This window comes from Phaethon aethereus (assembly GCF_964289735.1).
Source record: "Phaethon aethereus genome assembly, chromosome: 10".
Lineage (NCBI taxonomy): Eukaryota > Metazoa > Chordata > Aves > Phaethontiformes > Phaethontidae > Phaethon > Phaethon aethereus.
The window spans coordinates 124366-147004 of record NC_138586.1 but is presented as its reverse complement, the minus strand read 5'-3'; the positions used below and the strand labels follow the sequence as shown (position 1 = coordinate 147004).

Here is a 22639-nt window from a genome sequence, read left to right as displayed (position 1 = left end):
GGGGGCACAGAGCCCCCCGGCTGCCCCGCATGACGCCCTTCTGGAGGATGGTGGGCAGCAGACCCCTGGGTGCCCACTGCCGGCATGGCCTCGAGTGTGTCACCAGGGCCTGCAGGTGAGTGGGGACCCCTGCCCATTCCCCGCATTACCCCCTGCCCAGCCTAGCCTGCATCCCCGGGACCCTGCACGCATCTCCATCCCCATAGTGTCTCCAGCCCTGGGACACCCTCATGTTCCCCAGTGTCCCCAGTTGTGGAGCCCCACAAGTACCCCAACCCCACCAGCCTCCTCAGCTTTGGGAGTTCTCCACCCTGGGACCCCTCACCCCTATGCCATCCCTGCTGCCCTCAGCCCAGAGACCTCTCATGCACCCCAGTCCTGGTGTCCCCTAGTCTCAGTGCCCCCAGCTTAGGTAACCCCCATGGCTGAGCCCCAGCAGATCCCAGCTTTGCCCCCCACCCCAGGTGTCCCCAGCCTGGGGATGCCCCTGCCCCAGAGACCCTGGCACAGCGCTCATGGCTGCTCTGCCCCACAGGGCCGGGCGCTGTGCCCCCCCCCAGTACGAGTGCTGACAGCCGCCTGCAACCCTAGGAAAGTCCAGCCTGCACTGGGATCACTGGAGACCGGGGTGCGCCGTGTGCTTACTGCTGGGACAGGACTAACTTGTCAGCCATGTACCCCCCGGGGCTGGGCAAGGACTGTGTGTGCCCTTGAGCCCCCCCGCCCCGGGCAACGCCTAGGCTCAGCTGTTACGGGCGTTCTGTGCAGGCAATAAACCTGCTGCCCCCCTGCCTGTGTCTGACAGCTTCCTGCCCCTGCCTGCCTGTGCAAAGACAGGTTACATGGGCGGCAGGGCCGTGTGCGCCCCAGGGTGGCACAGAGTGGCATGTGGCACCTGCGGGCTCCTGCGTCTCGCCTGATGGGTGCTGGAGTCCGCCACAGCACCCGCTTGGCCCCCACCTGCCCAAACGGGTCCCTGGAGCAAGGGGTCCTGGGGTGCCCAGGAGCCCACCGCACCCACATGCTGCTGGTGCAATTGCACGTGTGTGTTTGTGCGTATGCGTGCATGTCTCCCTGTGCCTATACATGTAGGTGTACATATATGCCTGTGCCTATGTGTGTGCATAGGTGCGTGTGTGCATGCATATAATTATTTATGTGCATGGGAAATATATGTGTGTGCCTGTGTGCATATATGTCTATGCATGTATAGATGTGCGTGTGTGTGTATATGTGGGTATGTATATGTGTGTACACATGTCAATCTACGTATGTGTCCATGTGCATGTATTCCTGTGTGTGTACGTGTGTGTGCCTGTATGTGCCATGAGTATATGTGTGCTGTGTACACATGGAAGTGCAAGAGTATGTATATGCGGGTGTGTACATATGTGTGTGCATGGATGTGCATGTGCACCCATGGGTCTGCCTGTGCTCGTGTGCCCGTGCAGGCAGGTGTGTGTGTGCGTGCATGCATACCTGTACGTGTGGATGTGGGTGCATGACCGTGCCTCTGCATATTTATGTCCACACCTATGCACATGTGCATGTCTCTGTCCATATACATGTCTGCGTGTCTGTCCATGCGCCCACGCCGGCACGCGTGTCCGCCTGTCCATCCGTATGTACACACTGGCACACACGTCTGTGTGTCTGACTGTACCACCCCACACCGGTACGCGTCCGCGGGTCCGTCCACACGCGCACGCTGGCACGTGTATCCGCCCGCAGCGCTGTGCGGCCTCCGCCCGGCAGGGGGCGCCGCGAGCTGCCCCTCGTCCCCGGACCGCAAGGGGGCCGCCATGGCGGCGGGTCCTGCCCGCGCGGTAGTGAGAGCCCCGCAGGTCGGGGCCGCCGCCTCCGGCGGGGAGCGTGGGGCAGCGCGGGCGGGAAGGTGACTTCGAAGATGCTGCGGTGCTCGGGGCAGCGCTGCGGGCGGCACCGAATGAGCGGGCGGCGCCGAGGGGGAGGGGGGGGCGCTGTCAGGACCCGGGGCGGGGCGGGCCGGGGGGGGGGGCAGGTCCCCTCGCTGCCGGTGCCCGGAGCGCCCGCCTGGTCCCGCCGCCATGCGCGGCCGAAGCAACTCCGGTGTGCGGCTGGACGGCTACGGGCGCCTGGTGCAGCAGACCATCCTCCGGCACCAGGTGCGGGGCCTGCCCGGGGTGGGAGGCGGAATCTGCTTCACCATGGGACCTGGGGCCCCGGTGCGCCCCGCCGGCCCCTGGGGCTGGGTAGCCGCCGCCTGACCCTGCAGGCCGGGTCAGGCGGAGTTAACTGGGAAAGGGGGCCGCGGCCCCTCGGTGTGTACCCCCTCCGCAGGACGCGGTGACGGGCCTGCTCCCCGCCAGCGCCGACCACCGGGATGCCTGGGTCCGGGACAACGTCTACAGCATCTTGGCCGTCTGGGGGCTGGGCCTGGCCTACCGCAAGAACGCCGACCGCGACGAGGACAAGGCTAAGGCCTACGAGCTGGAGCAGGTAGGAGAGAGCCGGCAGGAGGGCCTGTGCCGGCTGTCCCAGCCTGGCTGGTGGTACTGGGGAGCTGGCCATCACCTCCCGGCTGGTTTGCTTTTAGCATGGCCTAGCTCTGGAGCAAAAAAGGCCACGGGAGGCTGTGCTGTGAGGACAGGAACAGAGCTGTCCCCAGGCCCAGGGGGGCAATAGGAAGGGATGTCAGAGCCTGCTTTTCCCAGAGCATGCTGATGCCCACCTGGAGGGTCCAGCCCTCTGGCTCCAGGGTGGTTTGGGGATGCAGCCCTTCTCCCAAGGGCTGAGGAGCTGTGTCCTGCAGCCATGCCCTCACTCCCCTACACAGCACAGCAACTTGGCCTTGCTGCCAGGCCAAGAAATCTTGTTTCCCTCTGCTATGGTATAGGGAGCAGGGGCCATGGAATTGTGAGAAGGGACTCCAATTACAGATGCCAGAGCCCTGTAAAGGTCATTGGCCAGCTGATCCTGAGTCAGGGCTTCTCCTGGTTGCATAGGGATTAACGAGGCTGTTTTCCTTGTTCTTGCAGAGTGTGGTGAAGCTGATGCGGGGGCTGCTCCAGTGCATGATGAGACAGGTAGTGGCTGGGGAGCGTCTCCAAGAGTTGAGTGGTCTCCTCAAAGCCCAGCTCTGCCACAAAGATGGTCAGTCCCAGCTGTGCCGGCTCTCTCTGACTTTCCCCAACGAGTGGAGGGAAGGCCCCCTTCCAGCAAGTCTTAAAATAAGCTCTGACTTGGCATCTGTCCCTGGAATGATGGAAGTCCCAGCACTGTGGGCTGGTGGCCAATGGAGCCTTTGCCAGCTGCTCCCTGTCTTGTGGCCTGGCTGGCACTGGGATGCTGCAGCTCTTCTCCCTGAGAGCATTTGGGGTGACCCTTTTTTCTCCATATGGTGCAGCTGTGGCCCCTCCATGGCTGCAGCCCTGCGCTAAGGTGGCACATGAGCCTGCACTTGCTGCCCCGTTGTGTGCAGGGGTTCAGCCCGGGGGCTGTAGGATCTCTGCCCTGCCAGGCATGGCTCCACGTGCCAGGCTGACAGCATGGGAGAGCCCTTGACTCTGGGGCTGCGAGACCTCTCTGGAGACAGAGTTTGCTGAACCCCTGCATCTCCTTGCCCTCCTCAAGGTGGACAAGGTGGAGGCGTTCAAGTACAGCCAGAGCACCAGGGACTGCCTGCATGCCAAGTACAACACCCACACCTGTGACACTGTGGTGGGAGACCACGAGTGGGGTCACCTGCAGATGGATGCCACCTCCCTGTACCTGCTCATGCTGGCGCAAATGACAGCCTCAGGTGATGCTGTTGGGGGATGCCATTTCAGCTTTGAGCATACTGATCTCCAGGGTTCTCCACATTCTCAGTTTGGGTGCAACTTCCTGGGTGCCAAGCTGCTGTGATGGGCTCCCCTACCTCACTGTTTTCTTATGCTCACAGCACCTGAGGTAGATGTCCGTCTCTCTAAGAGCCCCTGTTTGCCTGAAACCCCAGAGCTGCTGTAGCAGGGTGGGAGTGGGGATGGGAGCTGGCCAGGACGTGGCTCCCGTGGGGCAGGCGTGCAGTAAGGAGGAGTGGTCCGGCCTGGGTTACTGCAGGACCTTCCTACGGATGCCTGTGGACTTGAAGCAACTAATGTGAATTCTTCCTCCTGCCTTAGGCCTCCACATAATTCACAGCCTGGATGAAGTCAACTTTATCCAAAACCTTGTGTTCTACATTGAAGCAGCCTACAAAACTGCGGTGGGTAGCCCATGCTGGGGAAGGGGAGTGTGCCCTGGGGCTACCGATGGTAGGCTGGTGTCTAGGGGCAGCGGTGGGTTCCTCCTAAGCCCCAGCAGGCAGAGTCCCATGGTGCCTGCTGGGAGCACCACCGATGGGTGGGATTTGAAGGCTTTCTGGGTGAGCTGTGAACCACTGCCTGCTCCAATGTGCCACTGCCTCTGCACAGGACTTTGGGATATGGGAGCGTGGGGACAAGACGAACCAGGGCATCACTGAGTTGAATGCTAGCTCTGTCGGCATGGCCAAGGTGAGCCAAGGGGAGGTGCTGGGTGGGTGCTGGGGAGTACCAGTGGCCCCATGCTGCTTTTTTACAGGGAAGGCTGGGCATTTTGAACTAGTGAGGCTCAGTGATAGGTTCGTGGGGAGGAAGAACTTTCTCCTTGAGTGGTGGGATAAAACCGTGCCCCTCTTGCCTGAGTTTTGCCTGAACTGGGAGTAAGAAATTAATTGGGGTTTGCAGCAGAAATGTCCAGGGCCCTATTGATGTCTGGCTACCTGTGGCTTTGGGATGTGGTTGTGTTCTGATTGGGGTGCCCTGCAGTCACAGCAGGGTCTAAATTTGTTTAAATTTGGGCAGTGCATTATACTGAGGGGCTGGCACGGGGTGAGAGCTCTTACAGATGAGCAGCGTGGTGGAGGATTTGCTGCTTTGGGTCTCGCCCTGCTTGCAGGCTGCCCTGGAGGCACTGGATGAGCTGGATCTCTTTGGAGCAAAGGGAGGCCCGCAGTCGGTGATACGGGTGCTGTCAGATGAGGTGCAGCACTGCCAGGTGAGACCCGCATGGGTGTTCACCATTGCAGGATGAACTGTGATCTGCTGGGTTTGTGGTGTGAACAACACCCAGCCTGGCAACCTAAACACCCCTCCTTCCCCTTTGTCCAGTCCATCCTCCACTCGATGCTGCCCAGGGCCTCCACGTCCAAGGAGGTGGATGCTAGTGTGCTCTCTGTCATCTCCTACCCAGCGTTCGCTGTGGAGGACAGCGAGCTCGTGGAAATCACCAAGCAAGAGATCATTACAAAGCTGCAGGTGAGTGGCTCTTCCCTGTCTCACCCTTCCTGGGACACAGCTGCAGTCCAAGCTGTTGTAGCCCTTTTCTCCCCAAAAATGTGCTTGGGGAAGGGGTGGTGGGGCATGTCCTCTCCCAGTCTCCGTGACCTGTGGCAGGGGTGTGCAAAGAAACAGTCCTGTGTGCTGTGGCCCTAGGCTGTGATCATGGTGCCTGAGCACTAGGTGAACGAGTGAGGGGGTATTTGGCTGGAGGAGACCCTGCCCCGCTTCTGCATTGAAGGTACAAGGTATCTCATCCTGTGCCTCCTGCTCAGCATCTCTTTCCCTCACTTCCAGGGGCGCTATGGCTGCTGCCGCTTCCTCCGGGATGGATACAGGACCCCCAAAGAGGTAAGTGTCCACAGCCCTGCCACCTGCCAGAGCTTGAGTGCCAAGCAGCCGCTGCCCTCGGTTGCATTTGCAGTCTCACCTGGTGCAGCACAAAGGCTGTAGTGGGTAGCTCAAGTGGGAAGTTGAGCCCTGAGTAGACCCAGGCAGTGTCATGGACCTGGTCAAGGCTTCCCAAAATGCCAGACCCCATTACAGAGGTGGTACATCCCACCCACACCCATGGCAGATGGGCAGAGGCTGGCTCTGCCAGCATCTGGGGACCTGGTGGTGTTGTGTATCTTTTAGGCTGGGGGAAGGTGGGACCACTGCCCCGTGTGGGAGCCCTCATGAGGTGGGCTCTTTCTGTGGCTCTCCCAGGGCCGCACAAGCCCTGAATGAGGGCCAGAGGAGGTGACAGAGGCCTGTGGAGGTGACCGTGCAGTGCTCCTCCCTGATGGCCTTGGCTCTGCGGCAGCACTGGAGGTCACAAAGCTGCTTCTGCCTCTCCTGGGCCAGCAGGCAGCTTGTGTACTACCACACTTGGCTCTCAGCAGAGCAAGTGGAGACTTTCTTCTGCTGTTTTGGGGAGGGAAAACAAATTTTATAAGCAACAGTTGCATTTGATAACCACAACCAGGAGATAGTACTTGAAGGCTCTGAAATCATCACTGGCTGTTGGGCCCATAACCTGATGGGACTCCTTTGGGTATGAGTGCCTCTAAAATCTCCTCTGCTGTGCCTCTTCAGACCTGACCATAATAGGCAGCGTGCGTGGCGGTGTCTGTCCAGAACAGAGAAGAGCAGCAGCATCTCCAGTCTGACTTTGCCAGGGCTCATGAGCTTTGCCAGCTTGCAAAGCTGCGGATTACTTCTGGGGAGCTGTGAGGCACAGGAAGGGCGGAGTTGCCCTTCTGTTGCAGCTGGCTGGGGTTAAATGGGGATTTGGGAGCTTGTGGCCGGTGTGCAGGCACTATAGAACACATCTGCTCCTTCTGTCCCTGCTGTCCTCTCTGCCCGACAGTCTGCCAAGGCCAGCTCTCTCCCTTCTCTGTAGCAAACAGAGTTAAAGCAGTTAGCAGGGAGGGTCGACCATAGGTCCCTTGGGGCACTACACCATGCATATCTGGGATGGGAGGATTCAGTGAAGGCAACTCTCTGTCCTGACCACTTCCCTCGTGTCAGGCTCACAGTCACACCAAATGGCAGGAGGCACGCTGCTCTCTGGCCCTGTGTGACTAGCCCAAGGCCTCGCACATGGCTGGGCTAGCCTGGCGATGCTGGAGGAGGCAGGTGCTGAGGGGCTGGGACAGAGCAGGCAAGGTGAAAGGGATGCAGGTGTCCCCAGTGCAGTGAGGGGGATGTTGTGCTGTTGCAGAAAGCTCTGGCGTGCTCTACTGGGGACACAGTAGGCTCCCTTTGCCCAGGAGGGGCGAGTCCCTTCGGCATCCATGCAGGGGGTTTGGGAGGGGATGTCTGAAGGAAAGGACACAGCCTGGAGGTGAAACTGCTTTTTTGCTCTGTCTCAGCTCTCATCTGCAGAGGAGGACTGGGAGCGCATTTGAGGCTGGGGTCTTGGGGGGAGTAGGAGCCTTGTCAGTTTGAGGGGATCCTGCCACCCACCACATGCCTTGCTGTCACACCCTCCCTGCAGGACCCCAACCGCCTCTACTATGAACCTGCTGAGCTGAAGCTGTTTGAGAACATCGAGTGCGAGTGGCCTCTCTTCTGGGCATACTTGATCATTGATGGGATTTTCAGCGGAAACATGGAGCAGGCAAGGGAGGCAGGACCTGCCAGGCCAGTGGAAAGACGTCCCTGGCAAGGGAGGTGTACAGGGGAAGGATGCAGGGAGCCATGACCAAGGGCAGATCCCCTCTCCTCTCCTCAGGTGCAGGAGTACCGAGAAGCCCTTGAGGGGGTTCTCATCAAGGGGAAGAATGGGGTGCGCCTGGTGCCAGAGCTGTACAGTGTCCCGCCGGATAAGGTGAGTGGTCCTGAGCTATGGTGGAAATGTCTCATTACCAGATAATTAGGTTTTAACTGCTTATTAGCCCAAATTGTTAGTAAAGCAGTACATGTAGTGCATGGAAACCCCATGTAGAAAAAAGTGTGTCTTGGAGTTGTTACAAAATCATGTTGTATAAATAAACTGCTTTTTTTTTCCCCGAAGCATTTCTTACCTCCATACACAAGGGTACTTTGCTGACAGTCTGCTGGTCTGGAGTCAAAGTCCTCTGAGAACTCAGGACACACAGACCTGTGCTGAAGAGGTTGTGCTGAACTCCTGTTCAGTGATGAGGGTGTTTGTGTGGGCCTGGGCTGAGAGCAACAGCCTCCTGGTGCTCAGGTGGTACAGGAGAGATGCTCTTCCCAACAGCATCCGAAAGCATTGCCCTGGTGCTCTTGGGGCATGTCAGTCATTCCCATGGGATGGCCTGTGTTGGGAACCCAAACGTGGTCCGAGCAGCTGATCTGTTGTCTGACGTGGGTGCCTAGGGCAATCACGAGAAGAGGGGAGGAATGTATCCAGGATGTTTTAGACCCTCTGTAGCAAATGCTTTCGTAGGCTCTTGTTTTAAGCCTTAAACTGCTGGACTTTAAAATGCAATGATGATGCTTCCTTCAGCATCCTGTGTCTGTGGATCCCTCCCTGATTTCCTGGCTTATCTTCCAGGTGGATGAGGAGTACAGGAACCCTCACACTGTGGACAGGATACCCATGGGCAAGCTGCCTCTCATGTGGGGGCAGTCCCTCTACATCCTGGGCTGCCTGATGTCTGAGGTATGGTCACCGCTGGGGAGTGGGCTGTGGGGCCAGGCAAATGTTGCCACCTTGAGCCACCTACCATGGGGAAGTTGTCACCTCTATCCCCCAGGATCTCTTAAAGGTGGGTTATCTGTAGGCATCACCTGTTCTACCCTGCCCATGAAGTATTTATCTTGTACCTCTTTTTCCTCAGGGGTTTCTAGCTCCCGGTGAAATAGATCCCCTCAACCGCCGGTTTGCAACTGTCCCCAAGCCTGATGTGGTGGTCCAAGGTGAGGGACCCTGTGCTTGGCAGGCCTGGGGACTCTGCTCGTGAAGAATTCATTGGGGTGGCCCTGCTTGCTGGGTGGTTGCTGGTGCAGCCAGATCTCCCTGGCAAGGTGGATATAAGATGGGGTGCAAGTCTTTCCACTCCACCCTGTGTTGCCCCAGCAAAATATCACCTGCTACAGCCTCCTCTGCAGAGAGGTTGAAAACTGGCCTATTCTACTGCCACTTGGCAGGGAAAGCTTGGGCATAGAGAGTGTTAGAAGGAGCAAGGCAGACGTCTGCAGTGGGAACTGGTTCCCAAAGAGACCCCAGACAGCTGCCTCTATGTGACATGGCATCTTGTATGTGTCCACAAAGGCCAGGAGCAGTGCTGTCACACCCTTATGCCCCTGCTGCACTGAGCGTGTCCTCCTCCCTCCGCAGTGTGCATCCTGGCAGAGACAGAGGGGATTAAGGCTGTCCTGAGGAAGGAGGACATCAACGTGGAGACTGTGGCAGATGTCTACCCCATCAGAGTGCAGCCTGCTCGCATCCTGAGCCACATCTACGCCCGGCTGGGTGAGCTGGGATCATTGCTCCTCCAGCAAAGGGGGTGCAGAAGAATCTGTGCCATCCCCTGGCGCTTCTGCTCATAGATGTCTTGCCCTACTGCTCTGTGCCTGGCTGATGAGGAATGCCATCCATTCCTGGGCCTGGTAAAGCTGCTCCTGCTCAAGGGGAACTGAGGTGGCAGGCAGTGCTGTTCAGATTCTGAAAGGGATCAAGCTTTGGCATTACAGTTTCACAGTTGCCCTAGGGTGAGGCAGAGGCTCTATCCATATAGGATGGACCTGGTGTGGACAGGAGCCAGATTTTGTTCCTGTACTCAGATCTCAATAAGGGCAGCAAGTCAGACCCCAGAGGAAGGTCCCCTGGCAGTCCCTGCCTGAGCAAGCCGGTAGCTCAGGTGGGATGGCTGTTGTTGGAGGGGCTAAGCGTGAGGGGAGAGTCCACTCCAGAGCTCTGCACGCTCATTCCCTGAAGCTGCAACGCCTTGGGCACGAGGCTTATGCAGGAGCTGGAGACTCAGCCTGGGCCAAAGGAGAAACCTGATCTGCTATAGGCTGCACATGCTGGCTAATTTAAGCCACCAAAAGGCTGAGTGTGACATGGGCAAATCAGGCAGGGGAGCAGCCTGGCAGCTGCCAGGACTGACATGACCAAGGGGCAATGCTGCTGCTGCACTGCCTTGGACTCTGGGAGTAATCCAGGAGCAATGGAAGCACTGATAGAGCTGTCAGCGTTGTGGGGCCAGCCCTGTGCAGGGGGAACCCCTGGCCCTGCCCCAGCTTGTGATATCTCCAAAGACTGGAGGTGTGGCCTGTTGCAGAGGTCAGGACGGGCTGTATGTCCCTGTTTCAGCAAGAGGGCCTGGGTGTGTCGAGCCCCCTGGGCAGGGTTAGGGGACAGAGTATCACTGTCCTTTAGAGCTGTGCCAGCTTGACACAGGGTCCTGGGGTACCACAAACCAGCCTTTTCCTGCTGGCCGGTAGCAGAGAGGCCTGTCTCTGCTGCTGCATCCCCTTTTTTGAGGAGGCTTGCACTAAAACCTCTTCCTCCTGCCCCTCTAGGCCGCAACAAGCAGATGTGCCTGACGGGACGGCCCTACCGGCACATGGGCGTCCTTGGGACCTCCAAGCTCTACAAGATCAGGAAGAACATCTTTACCTTTACCCCGCAGGTGGGTGACATTGCACAGGCTCATTCCCAGCTGTCATGCTATCTGGAACCGGGCAGAAGGTTTTTCCACTGGCTGAGCACTTGAATTATTCTCAGGGGTGACCTGACACCCTGTGAATATCCTTGGAGGGCAGAGTAGCCCCAGTTCTGTGGCAGGAAGCAGCAGAGTTGGTGGTCCTGACTGTATGTGTGCTGGGAGGAGATGGTTTCAGCCTTCTGATGATCAGTGTTGGGTGAAAATCTCTTTTCTCACCCTGACAAGGACACCAGGAGGAGGCTAGTGGCAGGACAGGGATCCCTCTGTCCACCATGGTTGCAGGGATGAGCAGGATTGCAAGCCTGGCGCTGTGGGAAGTGCGTATTTGCTTGGGATAGACACAGCATGGATTAGCTGTGTGGGACCTGGGCAGCATGCTGCTGCTGAGCTGTAGTGTTATCACCTTGTAGTTGTTGGTGGCCAGTAGCTGCTCTGGGGGTTGAGGGTTGCTTGCTAGACTGTACTGGCAGGTACCAGGTAAGGTGGGTGAGCTGCTGGTGCAAAGGAGCATCTCCCCTGGGTGCACTGCGTGTCTGGCCTGCCTGAGCACCAGTGGGAAGACACCAAAGGGACCTGGTGGCTGCAGGAAGGGCCGCTCATGTTTCCTGCTGTCCTCACAGTTCATAGACCAGCAGCAGTTCTACCTGGCTCTTGACAACAAGATGATTGTGGAGATGCTGAGGACAGACCTCTCATACCTCTGCAGCCGCTGGAGGATGACTGGGCGGCCGACCATCACCTTCCCCATCTCCCACACCATGCTCGGTATAGATCCTCCAGCCTCGCAAAGCGTTTGGCTAGAGCAGCCCTGGGAAGCAGCCTCTGTGGGAGGAAGGGGGTGGGCAGATGTGGGACTGTCTCTGTAATGGGGACACAGTGGGGCTGGAAGAGCCTGTAGCATCCTGTAAAGAGCTTACCGCTCAAAGGAGCCGCACTGAGTTGGCAGCTGTCCTGGCAGCTAGCAGGAATGCCAACCTAGCATAGCACTAGTGCCTGCAGCCCAAGGGATGTTTGCTGTCATGGAAGTATTCAGTGTCCAGGCAGCTAGGCTTGTTGGGAGGCCTTTTGGGAGCAAGACCGAAAAAATAATACCCCTGTAAAAGTGTCAAGATGCTCTTCCTGCATCTTGACTCTTCGCTAAGACTAACCACCTGCTAAAGGCTTTCCTAGACAACAGGGAGGGGAAAACAGCAAACCAGAAGGAGCAGAGTGCTGTGCAATGGTGCCGAGCAGAACTGGCTTCTCTGGAGCAGCTCGTAGCTTCCCCATGAGTCTGGTGCAGGGAAGGGACTCTGTTCTGCTTTTGAGCCTTTTTGGCTCTCCTTGTGTACTTGAAATCCCCTTAGTGTCTTGGGCATGCGTTTTGCTGTGGTGTCCTCTGTCCCTGACAGTAGCACCCCCTCCCCTGCTTCATGTGAAAGCCAGGGGCAGAGCAGGGGACTGTTTGGGTGCTTCTGTCTGGTACTGTTGGCTTAAGCCCAAGGTGAAATCCCAGGAGCCTGGAGTGTGTCTTGACCTGGCTTTGCTAGAATCCAGCTTGGACAGTCCTGAATTTCCTTTTTTGGGTGGTGTTTTTGGTGCCACAGCCTGGCTGTGTACCCCAAAGCAAGGGCCTGGCCCTTGTGTTGCCTTCTGGGAGCCTGTTTGAGCGGGAGAGCCTGACTACCTGTGTTTCTGTCCCCAACAGATGAAACTGGCAGCAGCGTGCACCCCACAGTGCTGGCAACGCTGCGGAAGCTGCAGGATGGGTATTTTGGTGGCGCAAGGTGAGTGCATCTTCCTGGGATGCAGGAGGGGACGGGGCTGGTGGCCTCTCAGAGCCTGGTTATGAGGGTATCTGCTGGACCTGAGCATCAGCTGTTGGGGAACAAGCTGTGTAGGATACATTGGGGTGTGCTAGGCTGTAAATGCACCCTGGGGCTACAATCCCAACAGAGGAGATGCAAGAGAGGATGTATCTTTTCATGCCATGAAACCCATGGCTGCAGGATCCCTCTAATAGCTTTTGGGCAGCCCTTCCATGCCCGCCTGTGGCTGGAAGAAAAGCAGGCACTGGGGTGTGTGTGTACTCCTGGGCAAGTGCATCTCTCCCTGCTGAAGGGCCTGCCCTGGATCCAGGAGGCAAAGCCAAGGGTATTGCCTCCCCCTTCCTCTCTGTGTGACCTCCCCTCCTCTCGCTCAGGATCCAGACGGGTAAGTTGTCGGAGTTCCTGACAACGTCATGCCGAACACACCTCAGCTTTATGGACCCTGAGCCAGAGGGTAAGGTCTTTTCCAAGAGTTACAATCTCAGCATTGACAGCTTTGAGGAGCCAGACGCCGAGGAGTGGCTGCATGGCTTGCAGATAGCAGAGGATGGTAAGGGGGAACAGGCCAGTCGCTGCTGTGGTGTGGCAAATGCTGAACTCATCCGTAAACCCGTAACACCCAACATCCCTGCCAGCATCTGCCACTGTTCGTCATACACTTGCGTTTTTACCATATTTCTGTTCCCATCTGACCCTCCATCAATTAACCTTGTCTGGGTGACGCTCATGGTGACACCAGTGGGGTGGGACTGGGTGAATTGATGCAGCTGTTGTAGACCCCTTGCTGGAGGGGTTTCCCAGCCAGATGGGGCTGAGGCTGGTGGCCATGGCTGTGGAGAACACAGAGGACGCTCTGGAATGAGCCACTCTGACCTTCATAGGCTGTTGCATGGGGAAAAGATGAAGGCTCGGCAACGTGCCTCCACTCGCAAGTTTTGGCTAAGTATCTTTAGTGCACAGGCGACAGTGCAGAAGATGATGATACAGTGCTGGAGATGGCGGGGAAGAGCCACCATGTCCCCAAGCAATCTCTGAGTGTTGTTTTCCCAAAGCCTTTGACCCTCCCTGGGCAGAGCTGCTCCAGTGGGTGCTGAATTGAGGCCTCGCTGCTGTGGATAGGGTGCCTGAGAGGGCCTTGGCCCATCACAGAGTGATGGACCCACCTTGTCCTGAGACCATGGTGGGGTGCAAGTTTTGCTGTTCTCCTTGCAAGCAGGCCTGGGTACGTCCTTCTCCTACATGACAGTGCTGGTCATCTTCCCAGCCTTCCCATCAGTCTGCTCTGCCTCTGCTGCTCCTGTAGCCAATGTTTGCACTGCTGTGACTCTGATTACTTATTTCTCTTGCCCTCCTCTCGCTCTCCTGTGGTTTCCTTGCAGGCTGCATGGGCCCCTCCAAGGTGTCGCTTCCCCCCAGCCCCAGTGGGAGACAGGGCCTGCCTGGCTTCTACAGCAGCTAAAAGATGCTCAGTTTTTTTCCTGTACTCAGATGCTGCAGCCAGGCAGGATGATGTTCTCAAGCCTGATGTCTGGGGGACTTCTCCAGCAAGCTTTCAGGCACTAGCACGAGGCATCCCCAGACAGGTGTGGAAAGGGGGTGCTGTGCTGTTGGCCTCAGATGCAGTCTGCAGCTCACCTCCTGGGGCAGACACACCATGGAGCTTGTCTGCCAGGGGGAGAGCAGCCTTGCTTTGCCCTGGCCCACTGGCTGGAAATGCATCAACAGCTCTGCATTGAATTGCATTGCCTTGGCCTGGGGCATCTCCCCTGCCCAGGGCATACCCATCACTGCTGGGCAGCACTGTTATCTCCTGGCTGAGCAGAGATGTGGCCCTTGAGTACCCTCCTCCATGCCACAGTTAGTGAGTGGTGGCTCTGGCGCTCCTGATGGCGGCATTGGGAGCAATGGGAACCGCTGGAGGCTGGGCAAAGAGCAAGGCAGGAGCCGTAACTTCTCCTCGAACTCCTAATTAGAAATAACTGGTAATTTCTAATTAGACATAATTGTTGCAAAGCCCACCCTGCCTTGCTTCCATGCTGGAGTCCTGCTTGGATGAGGCCCTTGTTGTACTGGGGTGCTCCTGAGTGGTCTCTGCTTGGGACAAGCTGCCTCTGGCTATGCCTCCCCTTCTTCCCCAGAGGGTCAGAGCATGAGGGGTTTGAGCAGACCCTACTGTCCTTGTGCAGGCTTGGACCAAACACACACTGCAACCCCATTGCTTCCTTTGTCCAGGTGGGACTCGGAGAGAGCCCCAGTTTGGCCCCAGCTGGTAGCTGTGTCCCAGGCAGTGGAGTAGTGCAGGAACAGGGGTGCCATGGCTGTTGTGCTTTGTGAGCCCAGCTGCTGGCACTGTCTATCTGTCCATCTGGCTGCTGGCGCTAACCCTATGTTGTGCAGGCAGCAAAGCTTAGCCCTCGCTGAGGCACAGCTGGGGAGCTCTCCGGCGTCTGGGGGTGCCCCGACGCAAAGCGCTGAACCCCCCATCTTCTGCCTCCCCTTCCAGCGGACACATACGACGAGGTTGCTCAGTACTTGGACCACCTGCTGCAGCGCACGGTTCCCCAGTCAAACCTCCCTCCCACTGCCCAACGGGGAGGGCTGAGCCGCTTCCGGGCTGCTGTCCACACCACCCGTGACCTCATGTCCCTGGCATCCAAGGCCAAGGACCTTCATGTCCAGAGTGAGTTAACTCCAGTACCCTCAAGTCTTTGCTCAAGCCCAGGGGTGAGGCAGAAGTGCTTTGGGAGCTTTCCCAGCTGTGTGATGCTGGGAGCGTGCCATGGACTGCAGAGCAACCCAGCCTTTGCCTGGGCAAAAGCACATGATGTCCATCATGTTAGTCCTGGCCATGGAGTATCCTGGAGTTGGTGGCAGTGCAGTCCTTGTGGAAACTGCTGAGTGATAAGGGATGGCAGGGGCTGCTTCTCCCACAGACAGCTTCTCTGCAGGGACTGCTGGGTGAGCAGTGTCAGATGTGAGGTGGTTTGGGGCACAGCAGTGGTAGTTGGGGTTGAGAAGTGTCTGTACCAACCTTGGCTTTCTTTTAGATGTTGGGATGTATGTCCCCAGCAAGATCTTCCAGGCATCCCAGCAGTCAGTCAAGCTGCTGAGTTCACCCCACCAGCATGACATGGACAGCAAGGTGAGCCCTGTCCCTCCTGGACTAGCTGAGCAGTGCCATCCTTTCAGCTGGAGCCAGAGGGTCCTTGCAGGGCTGCATGGGGAAGTCTTGGTGACTATGGGTGAATGGCCTTGGCTCCGTAATCAGACCGCACTTAGTGCGAGGTGCTGGTGGTGCTAACGAGGAGCATGGGTCTGCCTTCCCCCAGAGTCATGCACTCTATGCAGAGATGAACCTGCCCCGTGATGAGGATGGCAATGTGGACTGCAGGGCACTGGTGGACCAGCTGCGCATCTGCCCCACGCTGCAGGAGCAAGCAGACATCCTCTACATGCTTCACATCTTCAGGTATGATGAGCTCCAAGTCCTGCTGGCTCACTGAACAGAGAGAGAGACAGTGCAGCCTAGGGGCTGCCAGAGTGCTGCTGCAGGGCGAATTGCTGGCTATAACCCAGCATCTCTTTTACTGCAGGGGGCCCGAGTGGCACACGGGACTTGATAGCGAACCTGGCCCCACCGTCAAGGAGCTTCTCACTGAGCTGTACGTGCGGGTGGGGGACACACGCCAGTGGGCCCTGATCCGCTACATCTCTGGCATCCTCAAGAAGAAGGTGGAAGCTCTGGATGAGGTAACAACCATGCAGCCAGCCTCTAGTGGGCGGAGGTCCAGCAGAGTGGGCAGGCAAACTGTGGCTGCGTCAGCTCTGTCTCCCTCTGTCTTGTGCTGAGGCCCCAAACCCGGAGCTGTTGGTGACAGCTGGGGTGACCCTTTCTGTCCCCAGGCCTGTACTGACCTCCTGTCTCACCAGAAACACTTGACAGTGGGGCTGCCCCCGGAGCCACGTGAGAAGACAATCTCTGCGTGAGTGTGGCACCTCTCCCTCCCCATGCGTGCTGGGCTGGGGCTGGATGTGAGCCTGCTGCTCTGGAGTCTGTGTGCAGGAGTGGCTCTGAGAGGCTGTCCCCAGCCTGTATCTCCCTCTCTTCTTTGGGCTGTACAGACCAGGAGGGATGCAAGGCTCGCTCTGCTGCCTCTCACCTGTTCTGCCATTCATTCCCTCCCCAGACCAATCCCCTATGAGGAGCTTGTTCACCTCATTGATGAAGCCAGCGAGAAGAACCTCAGTGTGTCCATCCTCACCCAGGTGAGGGGCCGGGGCAGTGGGGGAACGCCACAGCTGGGTGTCTGCCCTGGTGAGCAGCCGTGGGGTGATTTGCCTCTTCCCCTCCAGGAGATCATGGTGTACTTGGCCATGTACATGCGCACACAGCCTGCACTCTTTGCTGAGATGTTCCGCATCCGCATTGGGCTCATCATCCAGGTGATGGCAACAGAGCTGGCGCACTCCCTACGCTGCTCGGGTACGTGCAATGAGGATGGAACCCTGACTGAGGTGGGTGCTGCGGTGCTCTGCCAGGCCAGGAGGAAGTGCTGTTAAAAATGGGCAGCTCAGCACCAGGACAAGACCCTGCATGAATGTGCCAGGGTCTGCAGCTGGGAGTGTTACCAGGCAGCACGAGCAGGTGATTTCAGTGCAGTCTTTATGCAGGCCTGGGTTGAGCTAGCGTGGGGAAGAGTCCCTATTGTAGGCAACGCCTGGACTTAGTGTACGTCTTTGGAGGATGAGCTCCTGTACTGCTTCCCCTGCTAACAGAATGGGGTGCTGGATAGAAATGTCCCAGGAGGGCTGTGAAGTGGGTTGCAACATCCCAACTCTGTCTGTCCAGCTGGAGAAGCCACCGAGAACCTGATGAATCTCAGCCCATCGGACATGAAGAGCCTCCTCTACCACATCCTCTCCGGCAAGGAGTTTGGGGTGGAAAGGAGTGGTGAGTCTCTCAGCAGTGTTGCAAGAGCAATTCTGGGAAAAGCTGGCTCCTGGTGCGGAGCATGGCCAGCTCCAGGTGTTTCCACCTGTGGGGGACGTCCCTGTCATCCTGCATGTTAGCACAGCTGCTTCTGCACTGCAGTGGTTCAGCGAGAAGCTGTGCTCTTAGCAGGGTGATGCTGAGCTCATTTCTGGGGATCGAATCCAAGTCCTGTGGCTATTAGGGCTTTCCTTAGTTCAGTACTTGGCCTGGTCAGTTCTGTGCTGTGTTCATGGATCTCTGGTGTTGGTTGGGATAGAGGGCAAGGGTGTGCAGAGGTCCAGTGCCCGAGCAGTGATGAGGGACGTCTGTGCCGAGCCATGGTACCCACTGTAGACCTCTCTTCCCCTCCAGTGCGATCGGTCGACTCGTCACTCACCACTGCTATCTCCATCTGTGAGGTGGGGGCTGTTGGGGCCACCAAGCCTGAGCGTGCCGGCATCGTCAGGCTGAAAAGTGAGATCAAACAGGTGAGGGCAGGTGGTGCAGGCTTGCTCCTGCCAGGTTTTGTGGGTGACAAGCAGCTACAGGACAGGCAGGATTGATGGGAGAGCAGGAGGGAGCTTGCTCCTGGGCTTCAGAGAGCTTACAGCTGCTTCCAGGAGCTCCTTTTGGCTCCAGTCCTGCCCTGAGGGGAGAATTGGGGTAAATCTGTTATTGGGGGTGGGGGTTGCTCTGGCAGTGCTATACAGGGGAAGCACAGGCATGATTGAGAAGGTGCAGGGATGGGGAGGACCATGTGCTGTCTCAGGTGTGGCTGGTGTCCTGATAGGCCTCTTCCAGCAGCAGAAACTTCCATTTCCTTCTTCTCTTGCAGCAATTGGATAAACGTAGGCAGTCTCTGACTGGGAATAAGGTGAAGCCATTCTGGTCCTCCTGCAGCCTCAGCTTTTATCCCTCATGCCACACACCAGCACAGCTTCCAAGCGTGCATGAGTTAATGAGCTTTCCTAAACAAACCTGCTGAGCAAGCTGCTGCAGCAATGAGCTGGCTTTCCCTCTCAGCAGGCTCAGGGTCGCTCTGTTCAGGGCAGGGGAAAGAGGCTGGCTCCTTGGGAAGAGGTGGGCATGGCTTAACGTGCTGTGGGGACCTAGGGCTGGTACTGCCCCACAACTTTTTGGGAGCTCCCCTTTGAGTGGGACCAGCTGTGTTCAGACTGGTGGGGAGGAAGGTTTCTCTAAGCCTTGGGTATATTGGCGTTACAACCAGCTGGGAGCTGTGCTCCACAGCTGCTATGGCCAAATAGATCCCATTATACCTACAAAAACTTGCTGAGCGGGATGGCATGTTTCCAGTGCCATGACTTGCAGTGGCCCTGCCAGGCCATTCACTGGTGATCGCTGGATCCTGCCTGTAGCCTCCCCAGCTGTTTCTTCTCTGGGGGGAGAGGCACCTTCCCAGCTACAAATGACAAGGACCTCCTCTGGTGCCTGGTGTGTGTCCAGGAGGACTCCTGAGCTCTAGAAGAGGTCCCATCCTCAAAGAGACAGGGCCTGCAAGGACCAGGCTGATGCAGCAGGTTTATGGCCAACCTGCTGTAGTGTGAAACCTGGCATTGCAGAAGGACCACGTGTGTGCTGAGGGGGGTTGTCCACAGGCAGTGACCTGGCTGCTGGCCCTCCAGTCTGCCTGAGACTAAATCCCTGCCTGTGCCAGCAGCCAAGAGAGGAGTAGCAGCCCTGCTCCTGTGTGCTGGCTGGCACGAGCCCGCTGCTGCCACAGCACCAGCGCGTGGGGGCCCCGCAGCCGCTCTGTGCCCTGGGTGCAGTCCCTGCCGTCTGATGCTAATGTGAGACTTTCTGCAGTTTGCCTTTCCAAACTACCTCTCGATCTCCAGCTAACTGCAGCCTCTGGGATAACTGCCCCATGACCTGAGCTTGGTCCATGCTGCTGCTGTGCTTGCTGTGATGGCTGCCCTGCTTTGGCACAGTCTGATTTTTTTTTTTTTTTTTTTTTTTTTTTTTTTTGCCTCACTTTCTTCTTCAGCCCCTCAGTTTGCAGTCTAAGGATGCCGACCTGAAGTCGTCTCTGGTAACCTGCATTTGTTGGCTGCATGCATGGGGTCTGTCCTGTTTGTGTCTGCAGAAAGGAGCTGTGCTCTAGGGGGTGTTGCAGGGAGCCAGGGCTGCTGGATGGGCTTTGCTGGTGGCAGGGGCTGGCAGCTCTGCCCTGGGAACCAGGCTGAGTGAGCACAAACACTTGGGCAGCAGTGGGCTGTGTTATTGTGGGGTATTTAACTTTGCAGCAGTCTCTGTGGTCTTTGTTTTGTCTGCCCAGTCTGCTGGGCACTCAGAGCTGCTGGGCCAGGGCTCCTTTTCAAGCATGCTGGAAGACCAGGGCAGTAAGGACAGCCGCCAGGGCCAGTGGCAGCGGAGACGGCGGCTGGATGGGGCCCTCAACCGTGTCCCTGTGGGCTTCTACCAGAAGGTCTGGAAGGTCCTGCAGAAGGTGAGCTGGACATCCAGCTGGCTCCTCTCCATGCATGTGAGCCCGTGGTCCCAGGCACCAGCCTTGCCGGGGGACTTAGGCACTTGGGGATGGTCCCCGATGTGGTGTAGATATGTGCTTCATGGACAAGGCCTGTAGCTGGCCCTGGAAAGCCGTGGAAGAGCTGGAGCTGTTTTGTAGGCATGCAGGACCTACCTCATACTGTGCTGCGCCTTGCAGAGGGGAGCTAGGTCTGCTCAGGTGCTTTATACATTAGCCAGGCAGGGGCAGGGCTGGAGCCACAGCTGAAACAGCTCCAGGCACAGCTCATCCTTGGCGTGGTAAGCCAGGGAGCAGAGCCCCATGCTGTGTGCAGGAGGGCTCTGGCTGATGCCGAACTGATGGGAAAGGAGTGATGCTGTGCAAAGAGTCAGGAGATGGAGCTGGGGTCTGTGGGCAGCACGCACCAACGCTCAACTGGAAGCAAGTTGGTGGGCTAGACCTATGTGTCTTAGCACAGTGCTTCTCCAGGCCATAACTATGGTCTTTCCTTCTTGTTCTGCAGTGCCATGGCCTCTCCGTGGAGGGCTTTGTTCTCCCCTCTTCAACAACCAGAGAGGTAGGAGGTTTATGTGAAGGGGGAACAGGGCAGATGGGTTGGTGTTGAGTGCTAGGTTGCCCTGGGTGAGTGCCCAGCATAGCTCAGGACTTGTGCTGGTGATACCGTGCTCTAGGTGCCTTTCTCTCTTCCCCCCTCACAGATGACCCCAGGGGAAATGAAGTTTGCTGTGCATGTGGAATCGGTCCTCAACCGTGTGCCCCAGCCAGAGTACAGGCAGCTGCTGGTGGAGGCTATCTTAGTGCTCACCATGCTGGTGGACATGGAGGTGCACACCATCGGCGGCATCATAGCTGTAGAAAAGATTTTGCAGACTGCCAATGACCTCTTCTATGAGGAGCAGGTAGGGGCCAGGCCTCACGCAGGGGCTACAGCCTGCAACCAGGGCTGCTGGCTGTGTTCCCCACAGCTGCACAGGGTTCACCCACCTGGAGGGGTCCTGCTTGTTGTCCCCATTGTGTTCACGGGGCACAGCAAAGATGTAGTGTCCTCCTCCCACTGCTTACCGTTGATATGTCACACTGCAAGTGTAACGGAGGATGCTTGGGGTGGAAGCTGGTGAGGGGGCTACCCTTATTCCTAATGCTGCCTTTCTCCTTCCCTGTCCAAAATCCAGAAAGCCCTGGGCGCTGATGACCACATGCTGGAGAGGGATCCCACCACAGGCATTTGCAGCCTGCTGTACGACAGTGCACCGAGTGGTCGGTTTGGCACCATGACCTACCTGTCCAAGTCAGTGGCCATGTACGTGTACGACTTCCTGCCCACTGATGGCTGCTCCATGCAGTAGCTCTTGCAGCTCCTCTCCCTAGGTTGCAGGTGCCGTGGGAGGGTTGTTTCATACAGCTTTTAAAGATGGGCATTAGGCTAGTTTGCAGGCAGCCTGTGTGGCCACCTATCTTTCCAGTCCTGGCCTCTTGGTGGGTGAGTGGCTCTCCCAAGGAGCTCTGCAGGAGGCACACGTGCTAAGTTGACCTGTGCCTGCGTGCAGCCTGTGGAGCAAGGGCTGGCAGGGAAAGGGTGAGCTTTGAATCCTGCTTGTGTTAGAAGTGTCTGCCTGCACAGCCTCTCCTGGGCCATCAGCCCCAGAGGGCCCTGTGTTTGAGGGAGACAGAAAGGGCCCACCTCACCAGGCGAGTGTGCTTGGCATTGCAGTGCTCCCTGGCCAGCTCACACTCTCCCTGCATCCAGCAGATTTGAGGTTTTTAACCTGTTCTGTGCTGCTTTTTATTCCAAATCTGCAGAGTTTATACTAGCGTAGGCTGGAGCTCTTGCTCTTCCTGCTGCTGATGGAAAAGCTTTGTTAGAGGAATAGGGGATGCTGCCTGAGCCTCTCTCCCAGCACACCCAAAATCAAAACAATCCAGCCCAGCCACAGCTGTGCCGCTTGGAAGTAGGCAGCCCATCATACCCCTGTCAGGGGTCCTGTGTGCAGAGCTGGGGAGGCTGTGGGAGACAGGAGCATCCCAAAGTGGTAATAGGTCCCTGTTACCACCTAGCGGTGAGGTCGGGGCTTCTGGCTGGCTGGGGGATGCTGATGGCAGCCCCTCCATGCTGTCTGTTCTGTCCCTGGCAGTGTTGATAATGCCTAAGTCACAGGTTCCTGACTTCATACACGACCTGTGAAGCAGTTCTGAGCTGGCTGCTTGCCTTGGCATTAGTTGTGCCATCAGAGATGTGATCTTAATGCTCAGCTCTGGCCTCTGCCCCAGCTCCCACAGCCTTGCACAGGAGAGGGGTGGTGACTTCAGAGTGAGTCCCAGCTCCGCTCTACCCTGCAGGTCAAACCCCACATAGGATAATGTAGTTGGACTGATGGGGATCATGCACACACACCACAAGGTGGTGGGGGGAGTAAGGTCATAGAATCATAGAATAGTTTGGGTTGGGAGGGACCTTTTTAAGGTCATCTAGTCCAACCGCCCTGCAATAAGTAGGGACATCTTTAGCTGGATCAGGTTGCTCAGAGCCCCATCCAACCTGACGTTGAATGTTTCCAGGGATGGGGCATCTACCACCTGTCTGGGCAGCCTGTGCCCATGTCTCACCACCCTCAACATGAAAAATTTCTTCCCTCTATCTAGTCAAAATCTGCCCTCTTTTAGTTTAAAACCATTACCCCTTGTCCTGTCACAACAGGTCCTGGCTATAAAGTCTGTCCCCATCTTTCTTATAAGCCCCCTTGAAGTATTGAAAGGCTGTAATAAGATCTCCCTGGAGCCTTCTCTTCTCCAGGCTGAATGGAGTTATTCCATCCCTCTGATCATTTTTGTGGCCCTCCTCTGGATCCACTCCAACAGATCCATGTCTTTCCTGTGCTGAGGGCTCCAGAGCTGGACACAGCACTGCAGGT

General features: G+C 57.3%; 1 protein-coding gene across 1 annotated transcript; it reads left to right on the top strand.

The window, feature by feature from the left end:
• Nucleotides 1–2066: 2066 nt before the first annotated feature.
• PHKA1 (phosphorylase kinase regulatory subunit alpha 1) lies at nt 2067–21076 on the top strand (the record flags this gene model as incomplete). The annotated part of the gene is made up of 31 exons (XM_082004253.1): nt 2067–2144; nt 2320–2478; nt 3018–3065; nt 3613–3781; nt 4143–4225; nt 4434–4514; nt 4939–5037; nt 5151–5297; nt 5616–5669; nt 7300–7422; nt 7537–7632; nt 8323–8430; nt 8609–8687; nt 9109–9243; nt 10296–10405; nt 11062–11206; nt 12129–12207; nt 12624–12799; nt 14753–14929; nt 15297–15391; nt 15579–15718; nt 15843–15999; nt 16153–16232; nt 16437–16515; nt 16603–16732; nt 17099–17200; nt 17594–17709; nt 19518–19688; nt 20233–20286; nt 20429–20629; nt 20903–21076. The coding sequence occupies 31 exons, from the start codon at nt 2067–2069 to the stop codon at nt 21074–21076; spliced, it is 3645 nt and encodes a 1214-aa protein (XP_081860379.1).
• Nucleotides 21077–22639: the final 1563 nt, after the last annotated feature.